Source organism: Labrus mixtus, chromosome 2, assembly GCF_963584025.1.
Source record: "Labrus mixtus chromosome 2, fLabMix1.1, whole genome shotgun sequence".
Classification (NCBI taxonomy): domain Eukaryota; kingdom Metazoa; phylum Chordata; class Actinopteri; order Labriformes; family Labridae; genus Labrus; species Labrus mixtus.
Genome location: NC_083613.1, coordinates 25,233,038 through 25,244,326, shown reverse-complemented (window position 1 = coordinate 25,244,326; position 11,289 = coordinate 25,233,038). Strand labels below are relative to the sequence as shown.

The 11,289-nt window shown below is 39.0% G+C and overlaps 1 protein-coding gene across 2 annotated transcripts in view; it reads right to left on the bottom strand.

Annotated features, from left to right (window-relative positions):
• tbck (TBC1 domain containing kinase) overlaps nucleotides 1-11,289 on the bottom strand; it is a 47,634-nt gene that overhangs the window by 10,510 nt on the left and 25,835 nt on the right. For both annotated transcript variants that reach the window (XM_061058323.1, XM_061058331.1), the window contains exon 24: nucleotides 2,552-2,715. In XM_061058323.1, coding sequence (XP_060914306.1) covers nucleotides 2,552-2,715 — 164 coding nt within the window. The remainder of the gene's footprint in view (nucleotides 1-2,551; nucleotides 2,716-11,289) is intronic.

Below are 11,289 nucleotides of genomic sequence, written 5' to 3'. Positions count from 1 at the left end.
ATTGGCCTGATTATTCCACAAAAGGTCTTAATCTAATCCACTTTCGTGACCGCAGACACCCACAACACAGCTTTGCCTGGGATCATAATAAAGGTGAACAAAGGTTGCCAAATCCTGTGAAAGTGGTCAAATCCCTTTTGTGCATGAGAGTTTGCCTGAGGAGCCTCTGTCTATCAGGAGGCTCCAGCCCAAGGAAGGAATTCCCCGCTATATTCACTAATCCTTATTGATTAATGGTTCTTTAACCCTTCTTATTATCGTTCTCATTCCACTAACGACCTAAGGGTTTGAGGCTCACTGCTTCAGGACCTCTTGTAAAGGCAATGTTTTTGGAACACTATATGCCCTGATCCTTACTTTAAAAAACTGCAAAGGAGAAATAGATTCTTGAGCATAATTGTGATTCCGTGCAGAGTGCTAAAAAGGTGCATGAAGAGGCCTTTAAATGCACCAAGCATTATAATCTTAAATTTTCAATCTAAGGGGCTTACAAGAGAATTGGTTTATATAAGACAGCTGCTCTTTCTCCACCAACTGAATGTGTGCTATTGCTGTCCTGAAACTCCCACTTTAACTTTTCTTAAGTTAAGGAAAAAAAGGTTTAAAGTCAGACGATTTAGAATCTCATCTTGTCCCACAACTTTTTAAATTGCTCTTTTTATTAGAGAGATCTCTGAGTATACAGCTGCAAAATAATGTAGTGTTACATACGCAGACAGTTTAAACAATGACAAGATTACAGAATTCTCTCAGGGGTAAAAACAACAGCAACAATGAACAAGCTCAAGAGAAAACTAAGGGGTAGTCAAAGAAGTGAAAAGCACGCATTTCGGTTTTACAGGCTAAACTTCTTTACAATCCAGATCTCAGACTGCTCTGTGTGGAGGGGCCACCTGGGAGGATAAGTAGGGCCTTACGGAGTGATGCCAAATCTGGCAGCAGATAACTGAAGCAGATCATCCACCCCGAATCTGCCACTACTTGCATTCGATGGGAACCGTGCAGTTTTTGCTCTCGTGGCTTCAAGTTCAATTTCAAACCTTTGCAAAACATTGGTCAAGAGGTAAGCAAGAGATTAGAGGCACAGAGAGATAATGACAAAGGTTGTCCTGTATTCAGACTGCAACTGTGCACAATTTTTGATCCTGTGTTTCGTGACCCTTTTTAACTTGTGTCATTCTTTCTCATGAATTATTTGATACATGTATATTCATCAGTGATTCAAAGAAGATTTCACAGACAGGGTATAAATATGGAAGTCTTGACATAACTGGGCCAAAAAGGTTCTGTTTTGTTAAAAATAATAAAAGGCATACACTTAAGGATTTTGACTCGGATCCTACAAGAAACGGTTTGGTTTACTGATGGGCCTTGATTGAAACAGGAGAGAAAAAACTCAAAGCAGCGGAGTGTGTTTGTGTTTGTTAGCCAGGTGTAATAAAAATATCAGTGTCAGAGTTTGAAAGCATCGACTCTAATCCCCAAACTAAAACAATACAGTGTCTCTCCTTGCCACCGAGGTCTTTTCACACTCTAACCACATGTGCAAAAAAACAAATGCTATGTGCTACCATGAATTGTTGACCTTGTGCAGATGAACAAATCATAAATGAAAGCATTTGTCATTATCACCAATAAAAAGATTTGTTTCATATGTCAGACAGATTTTAGAGCCATGACAAACGAGTCTATTAATTATGTCATAATAAACTGCGTTCTTTCAGAGATGCATGAGTCACAGATTTGACAGACACCTGGCATGCATCTAATGACTTTGACCTCACAATAAACACTCTGCTTTATTCGGGAGAATGAGCAGAGACAAAGAAGAGAGGTGAAGCGGTATTTCTGAAAGTTATAATGAAGTGGATTATTGTTTGAGAGGTTGGACACACAAAGGTGTATCCAATGTTAATTTTGTCCCTGGATATTTATTATACTGACCTCCACTCCAAAACCCAAAGTTAAACTGTTTCATCTTCTTACTTGCTGGACTTTAAAAAAAAGCTGTATTCTTTAAGTATGTTCCTTTAAATGTGATGGTTCCCACAGTTTACGTTCAAAAACCGCAGCTATGTTGTTCCCATGGCTACCTGTGAGTAAATACTTTTGCTAATACTATTGTGCAAGTACTTCTTCTGAAGTGCTCCTTTACCCACAGCTTGCTTAAAAGTTCATGGCTTTCACATATCCACTATGGGTTTGGATGAAGTGTTAAACAGAATGTTTACAAAGCTTACGTAACACAAAAGCTGCATGTTGGAGCGTATTTACTGGAGTAAAAGCTTCTGAAAGCAATCTTATCTATGCCTGCCAATAACACATATTTTAGTAATGCGAACAAAAATCTCAGCAGAGCATTTGTTGTTTGTCTTTGTTGGACTCAATCCAAGCTTGTCCAAACAAGCTCAGGTCTATTTGTACCATTTCCTGGCGAGCCTTGGCAGGGAAAGTTTAAACAGTATATTAGAATAATGAAACATCATCATTATAAGAAGAACTGTTGAAAAGGAAGGTATATTTTACATGTTAAAAGATGTAGTAAGGATACTCCTCTAGACTGCGGATGTCCACAGCTATGATTTTGGGCTTGCCGATTTTGGTCCTCTTCGTGGGCCCGGACAAAGACAGATCACAGAGGTCGATTAAGTCCTCGGCCGAGATCCTGGGGGAGACTTCTGCTTTCAGGTCACACAGCGCCAGAGGCTCCCGAGACTAGAAGAAAGGAAATCACGGGAGATAAGATGAAGAGGAACCGAAAATTGTCGTGAGAGCTTTCAAAGAATTTCTGCATATCATTTGAATAATGCAGTTTTGATAAATGGTCGTTGGAAAATGACACCATAGACACAAAGAAGAGTGTCAGGTTGGATATGATTATTCTCTTGAAAGCAGGAAAAACTGTGATTGGGCTTTAATGCGTTTTATGTTAACCAGATCTCCTCTGTATTAATGAATTATCTTACGCTGTTATTTCAGACAGTTGTCTTCGCTTGCTGAGGAATGGAATTAAATTATGCATTAGCATAAAAAACGGTATTACAGCCCAGAGAGCAGCACAGAAGACCATGAGCAGAGACTAGTACATGGTCCTTATCCAGTTTCAACATGCACTGCCAAATAGGTTTATTAATACGCCAAGCCAGAGGCAGGGCTGCAGGGGACTGAGCCCTGCTCCCTGCAATGGAGAGAAAGTGTTAAACCAGCCATGTTTCCCAGATCCTCTCAATTTATTTTGCATAACATTTTGAATAAAAATGTTATGCAAAGTCCATAATTTTACATCAAATGTTTAGTAACAAGGTGTTGTCATTAGGCATTCACGTACTTTGATCCAACTCTATGCAAATGAGAAAGAGTGGAAATGCTGCCATCTGTGAGAAACAATGAAAAAAAAGCTTACTCTAATGGGAAGCTAAACAATCCACCAACAACAAATCAAACAGAATTGTTGGTCCATACTTTCATTTAATGTCATTAAAGCAAAACAAAGATTTACATACATTTTAATTAGCATCATTAAAACCGAAAAATCATTACAGCTTTGCAACAATTCTTTCCAATAAAGTGAAAGCAGGCATAAAGAAAGCTTTGGTTTCGCTCACCAAAAGCATAGAAGAGTAGAACAGTTTGCACACTGTTCAGCTCCCAATGGTCAACGTTATTGAAATATGGACACACATTTGGATTGACAAGATCTCAGGTGTGAGGAAGATCTTCTTTTTTCTGCAGTCAGTACCTGTCTTGTCCTGTGCCTGTATGCAAGTAGAGACAGATTTGACGTATTCCTGATATCTAACTGCCATGACTGCAAATGTGTGGTTTGTTTAAATAAATAGTGAATCATCTTTTGGATTTGTTTTTCATTTTTCAATCCAACATTTCGCAATCACTGACAAGCAAAACAAAAACCTTGTAACTTCACATATCAACCTTCCAATAAACACTACCATACACATTATATTCACTTTGGATTGTGTTTTGTGCCAGTGGCATGGTGTTTTTGATGCTTTGTTTGGTGGAATACTGAGCATAATAAGCTATTTCTATCTGAACTTGTTTCCATCAGGAAAATGTTTAGTAGAGTTGACGATGGAGCTAGATCCTTTATCATCGTGCTTAGTGTCCAACTTAGTTAACCAGGGTCTAAACAAAACAAACATAAGGTGTTTTTTTGACCAAACAGTTCTGGGGACTTTTTGAAGAGGAACTATCCACGAGGGAGTTCCCTGAGAACTTCACAACATGGGGACTTTTTTTCTGTCTGCCTTCGTACCAGCATGGTACCTACTGTGAAGCAGGAACTAAAAAGGTTCCTCTAAATGGGGTTCTAGGAACTAAAATAGTTCATAGTTCCTGTGGTGTGGAACCTCTAAAAAAGAGGGAGGGTTCCGACAGATCCTAGAACTATGAAATAGTTCCTAAGGTCAGAAAACGCTGAAAGTCATTACAATGGTGCACTTTTTGTTGAAAAATAATGAATTTCAATGATTTTTCTTTTTAAAGCTGAGGCTTTGTAGCAGCATAGTGTTTTTTTTTATCTTTCCTCCCATGTATGTTGTGTTATTATGCAATCTTGTGCGGAATGGGCAATGTGCAATCTCGTTTTTAATTGGTATTTGTTTCTCTGTTTAGATGTGGATCGTTGTTTGTTTTTGTTGTTTTACTGAATTAATGACTGTGGAGGCAGCTGATTGGGTGCAGAGCAAGACAAATTTCCCCAAGGGGAAATCATATCATAATGTGTCGTAATGAACATATCATATCGTATCGTCTTGTTTTATTTTCTAAAATATCAATTGATGGGTTGAATTATGATGCATGAGCCCACCCACACTATGAAACACAGCAGGAAACCAATTCATTATAGGACTCACAGATGACAACGTACATTTCATCCTACATTTCAGCTCTGCAGAGATCACAGAGACACTGACCAGTCTTCACTTTGACAGCAACATAAAAATCATTGCAGCACACAGTGATTCCCTAGCATTAGCCTTTACACTAAAATTACTGCTTAACAGATATATGACTCCACCAGCCAGTAAAGCTGCAGTTTAAAACCCATTACTTTGTCCTATAAAATGACAGGGTAAGTATGACCGAGACCAGGGATGGGGAAAATATTTACAGGAGAAATAAAATAATCAAGATCACTTATTTTCTGTCTTTCTTTTTTTCTCTCTGTAGAGCCTGAGATTGGCAGTAGACTTTTTAGTGACAGGAGAATGGACAGGTACACAATTGTCAAGGCGCTGTTTGATATTGGTTTCATGACATTGCAATGGAAGTGAAGTAACAGTGAGACATTGAGTATTGTTAACTTATTACTATTTCTATGCTGATTATCAGCTGTAATCAAAATGTAATAGTAGACATATGATTTACTGCACATACTAGACAACTACTTCTATCACTACTACGGCTACTGGAGGGCGATGAGTCAACCAGTCAAGCTATTTGTTCAGGTTGTTGTGTTGATTGTGTTCTCACTGCAATCGAAACACACCAGGGTTTCATTGGGCGCAAGCCAAGATGATCTCTGCTTACTTTTTTTGTCTTGCACCAGAGTGCGATTGCTGTTTTCACATATGTTCAAACGAACTGGACCAAGGAGGAATTGTCCCCTGTTTCCGAACAACTTCTCTAAATTGTTCAAGTGTGAAAGCACCCTAAGTCATGATATTAGTGTTATAATGGTACTGTCTGCAAGGCCTTCCAATAAGGTTCAGTGGAAACAGCAGAGTAGCATGCAAGGCAAAAAAACAAAGTGGCGGTGACTAAATTCAGCCTGAGATTAAGGTTGTGACTTTCCACACCTGCTCAGACAAACCTGCCCAGGCAGAGTTAGCATACAACCAACCGTAAAGTGATTGATTGATTTCATTTAGACAGTAATCCATGTTGACATCACGCATTTTTTGCACTCTTGGTTGCAAGAGCTGAAGTGAAGAGATCGGCTTTGTTTATCAAATCATGTAAAACCATCAGTAAACAATGTATGTTTTGTATTTTAAAGATCTACATAAAAAAGGTGCTCCTGTCTAAGAAAGTTAATGTTAGCAGAGAAGCTGCTGAAAAATCAGCACAGCACAGTATTTTACTGATTATTTTAAAGATGTCTGAGGTGGCGAATGTGGATTTCTACGTCATTTTTTCCTGATTTGTCTGAAGAAGAGCAGTTTATATACAGTCACAATAATCACAGGTAAGCTGGAATTGCTGTCATCTGCATCTAATGCCTTAGCAGTTACAGACACAGAAATATTCAGAGTGGGGTAAACAGACAAGCTGGTTTAAACGTCAGAGGGACTTATTCAGTATCAGAGTAGAAACTATAAACTACATATGGGTATCTACTTCAATGTCAGCTTTAGTTGAGGATTTACAGCAGTATTTGAATATTCTTATATATTCTGCCTTGCTGCTTGTCATTATAGTTTTTGAACTGCAGAAAGCTAGAAATAAGATCACAGATGAATTACACAGGAAACAGAGACAGCTTAACTCCCATCAAAGAAACTCACTACTGAGAAGTAGAGTTTATTCATTTCAAATGTAAGTTGCACTCAGATAATATGACTTCAACAAGATCAAACGATATCTAAATCCAAAAGGAAAGGGACCAATCTCTTCATCAAAAGTGAAAAGCTGTGTGGTTTCAGACAAGATTCAGCATGTATTTCATCTGGGTCTAAACCTCCTGAGCGGGCACGTCTTTACCCTGTGATGAGAAACGATAACAGCAAGTCCTATCGAATGTCATGCACAAAGATTAAAGCAAGTCCACAGGGCACGTAGAGCATCACATGGCACAAACAGTTCAAGGTTCAAGGTTCAAGGTTGTCTTTATTATCCCTGCTAGAGGGTTTGTTTTGCAGTCAGCAGTAAAACACACACATACAGTGGTGCAGTGAGTTGTTTATTTTACTTACAGAGGAATCACCTACACAGTGTAATAGACCTATAATTTACAGCTTGACCGATTAAGCCGCCAACCGATAATATCGGCCGATATTAGCATATCAAGTGACTATCAGTATCTGCATATTCGATCGCAGATTTGCGCTGATATTTGTAGATTTATTCACCCAGTCAAATAGCATTTAATTGGAGTATCGTTGTATTAAACTAGCAGTTCTCTGTCACCAGCAGAGCGGTGATGCACGTACATGCACAGTTACTTTCCAGTTGTGTTTGATAACTGCATTTGAGGGATCAACACAATGAATGTGTTTATCTCTCCCTCAAATTGAAGATAGATCTAAGAACGATATCGGCCGATATATCGGTATCGGATGTTTTTTCTCCTTAATATCGATATGGTAAAATTCCATACCGGTCTGGCCCTACCATAAATGCCAGTCAACAATCAAAGGAAACAAAGGAAATAAGAACTATTTGTTACTGGGGGGGAAAAAACACTTAATCCACTTTATTGCTCAACAATCACCAGGAAATGCGTTCATATTTTCTCTGATGTTTTTCTAAACACATGGCACACGCACAAAGTAGTTGAAAATAAAATGGGTCCGTCCAACAGTCCGTCCAACAGGGAATGCTTTTAAAAGATTACTCACTGGAGTCACAAAAACGCCTTTCAAGAACAGGGTATACACTCAACAGAAGAGTGCAGATAAGCAGTTGTTATGACAACCGCCCAAAGCTATTCTCTTCTGTACATATCATTTAAAAATAACAAAGTCATAGTCAGAATATGCAGCCTGTCATTGCCCGCGGCTAACGGAGCTCTGTGTGGTGACTTAAATGTCATGATGAGCAGTGTGTGCCAGCAGAGTGTGGCTTAATGACACATTCACATTTGACTGGTCTGACAGTGACAAGGCTGAACTGGAGCCGCTGATAAGCAGACACAAATCCGCCACAGTGGTGAGTGTCAGGGTGTGAGGTGTCATAAAAATGCTCCTGGTACACAGTTGCCAAAAAAAAGAAAGGAAAATAAAAATATATATATTTAACGTATTTTACCAGGAGGATGTGATAAAGCTTGGTGACAAGGTCAATGATTCATTTAAAGTGCAGTTACATTGTGTGTTTTAAACTGTGCTGAGATTTACACATATCAAGCAGCACTTATATGGTGCTTGAGCATAATTTAGACTAAAGAAGCCTTTTTTCTGCTGAGTCTGCGGTGAGGCAAGAGAAGCAGAGCATAATTGAGGCCATGATCTGAGAAAAATGCTGACAACGAATAGCACGCACACACGCATGCACGCACGCACGCGCACACACACGCACACACACACACAAACACCCATTTCTACATGATGGAGGAGGATTTCAGAACAAAAAATCTTTTTATACATTTTCTGTTTTAGTTCCTTATTTTTTTTCACAGAACACCATTATTGCTCGGGATGAATGTTTTTTTCTCAGGAGGTGCACAAAGAGTGGCCTCCTCTAATGAAAATTCATTTCTATTTTTGCTGACAAAAGACAGAATTTGAGACCAGACGTGCACTTTGACAGCTGGGATACAGTGGCTGAAATATAATGCTGTTTTGGTGTCTTATAAGCAACTTTCTTTGTACTTTAGTTTGTTGACTCAAATACTCAGTGACAAGATGATACCGCAGCTTTTCATCGTTTTTAGTCATTCATCATTTCTCTCTGCTGATCTGGCGTCTGGACTTAGTGACAGGGTTCTGGGCAAGGTTTTTCTAGAAGTCCCTCTCCACAGCAAGGTTTTCAAGTGCCTGTTGAGGAATCATGAGGCACTCCCCAGGCCATATTACTTAAATAATCCTTCCGGTAAAGTCTAGGTCTAGTTTCCCCGGTTTGACTTGCCTAGGAAATCTTCACAGGGAGGTGCCCAGGTCGCTTTTTCTACCAAATCCTAAACTTAATGTCAACTCTTCTTTCGAAAAACAAAGGAGAAGCAGCTCTAGCCTGAGCTTGCCCTGGATGTCCAAACTTCTCTCCCAATCTTTTAGCTCAGCAATCCTTGGGAAAGCCTCCCCCCCAAACCCCAGGTGTTGTGGGACTAACTTAACAACTTTCTAACTATTGAAACATATAGTAAACAAAAGCACACATAATGAGCTTCAAAATATTCTGTGTAATTGCAGAAGTTTTGTATAAGATTGCATAATTTCCTGCATGTTATGGATGAGTCCATGCCATTTTGAATAAGCCCAGCGAAAAATCCTATTAAGGGAAGGCTACACTATTACGCTTTCATTTCAAATCAGATATCCTTTACCCTTCCTAATTGGGAATGCTCCCTTCACTCACATTTCACTTTTCAGTGCTGACCAGGGAGCATTCCTGCTACCTCATGGACATTTATTCATTCTTCGAAATATGACCTCTGACAGCTGTGAGATGGCAATGAACAAAAAAAATCCTCTGATCCACGGGGGGAGGGGGGGTGGGACTTCCAGACTCCTGTGCAATGTTAGTTAATTTCCATTTCTCAATGCTACTACCAACAGCATCCTTTTCATGAACTGTACATTAATGTAGAAAGCAAATACAGACAACCTGTGCATCCATGGAAAGCTACTCTACTACGACAGTCGCAGAGGGTTTCCATGAGAACGCCATTGTAAGTAGAAATTCCCTTGAAAAACTTTAGATTAAGCTCATGTAAAAGATGAAACAGTGGCCATTTAATTCTGTTTTTGCTATTCCCACCTTCTCTCCTTTGTGGCTCAGAGAGAAGGAGAAGGAGAGCCTGTTTTCTCCTTTTCACTCGATCAGAGCGTGCAGACTGGGCAGCAGCTGTCCACTGAGATGGATGTCTGTTCACTACGAGGGCTGAGAATCTGCAGACTGAGCCTGCTGGTTTGTTACCAAAGTGAGGGGCAACGGGGAAGCATGTTACACAAACATTCATCACTGTGAATGCTGTATTACAGTAGCAGCCATGTCATTTTATTGTCACAAGTATTTATTGTGGATTCAAACCACAACGAATAACCAGAGAAAAAAACGACTATATGATGATTGTTCTGAAGTTATACTTCATGAAGTATTGTTTTGTCTGATTTCTTTGTTGACATGGAAGGGAGAGTTTTGTATCTGGCACAAGTGTCACTTTTTTTTTGCTCAAACATTATGTTTTGGAAACCAAGGTTTAAAACACTTCTGTTAATTACTGTGGGTCTGGTGTGGGATTGATTATTATAATTCATTCTAATTTGATTACATTTTGGCCAAAAGGATGACACTTTAAACCATCTTAAAAAAGTTCTTAAAAGTTTAAAAGTTATCTTGACGTTGAACCCAGCTGAAACCAACCTTTGTTTACATTTTTCAGGGCAGAGGCAAGAGGAGACTGTTTTTAGATTATACTGAACAAGACTGAACAAGATCTACAGGCTCAGCAAATGATACAACGTCAGATTGTTTTGTTTGGATTGGATAAAGTGAGCTGCTTACTTCAATACCCGTTCATCCCGCTATGATCAAACTGTAAATGCACGGGCATTGAACGCACTGAAACATAGAGTCGCATGTTTTCTGTGCATTGTGGCAACTAAACTAATAAGATGACCACTTCAAGAAGGCTGTTCTGAGAAAGATGGTTAGAAAGCGCAGAATAAATATAATATATAATATATATATATAATAAATGGTGATTACTGAACTGAAAAGGCTTTTTGTGTGAGCCAATCGTTGTCAGGTGAGGCTTCCAAAACACACCAAAAACCTGTTTTGCCATTGCTACAATGGTCTGTTTTACTTTTGAGCTTTCCAAATTTGATCAACTTTACAAAGATGAATCTAAAAACAGAAAGATCTTAAAAAGAGCTTAATTCTTTTCACATTTCAGCCTATTTACAACCCAAACTCTACTCCTCGTAGAGAGCCGTATGTTCAACGACTGCTTAGAATTTCTTCAACATTTGACGTCCTTGATCTAGATTTCCTTTTTTTTTAAGATTTTTTTTTATCTTTTATGATTTTAAGTGGACTCTAGATGTGTTAGTGGTCACCCCATTGATAAGAGTGACATTATAACACAGTGCATTCCTGCCTGAGGAAAAAAAAAGATGCAGCCATGGATCAATGCCACCGCCCACCCATTTCTCATTCAGCTGAGGCAGAATGAGAAAGATTACAGCAATCACTTGGGCACACAGCAGATAAGAGCTGACAAGAGTGCTTGTGAGCTTTTCTGGACACGATGCATTCAGGTGTGAAAGACAAACAGCACGGTGCCACTAAAACACAAAAAAAAAGCCAGTGTGAAAGACTGCATGACATCAATAAACCCTTCTTTAAACTAAGTATTGCCACTTTTTCAAGTTTCTATTCAGG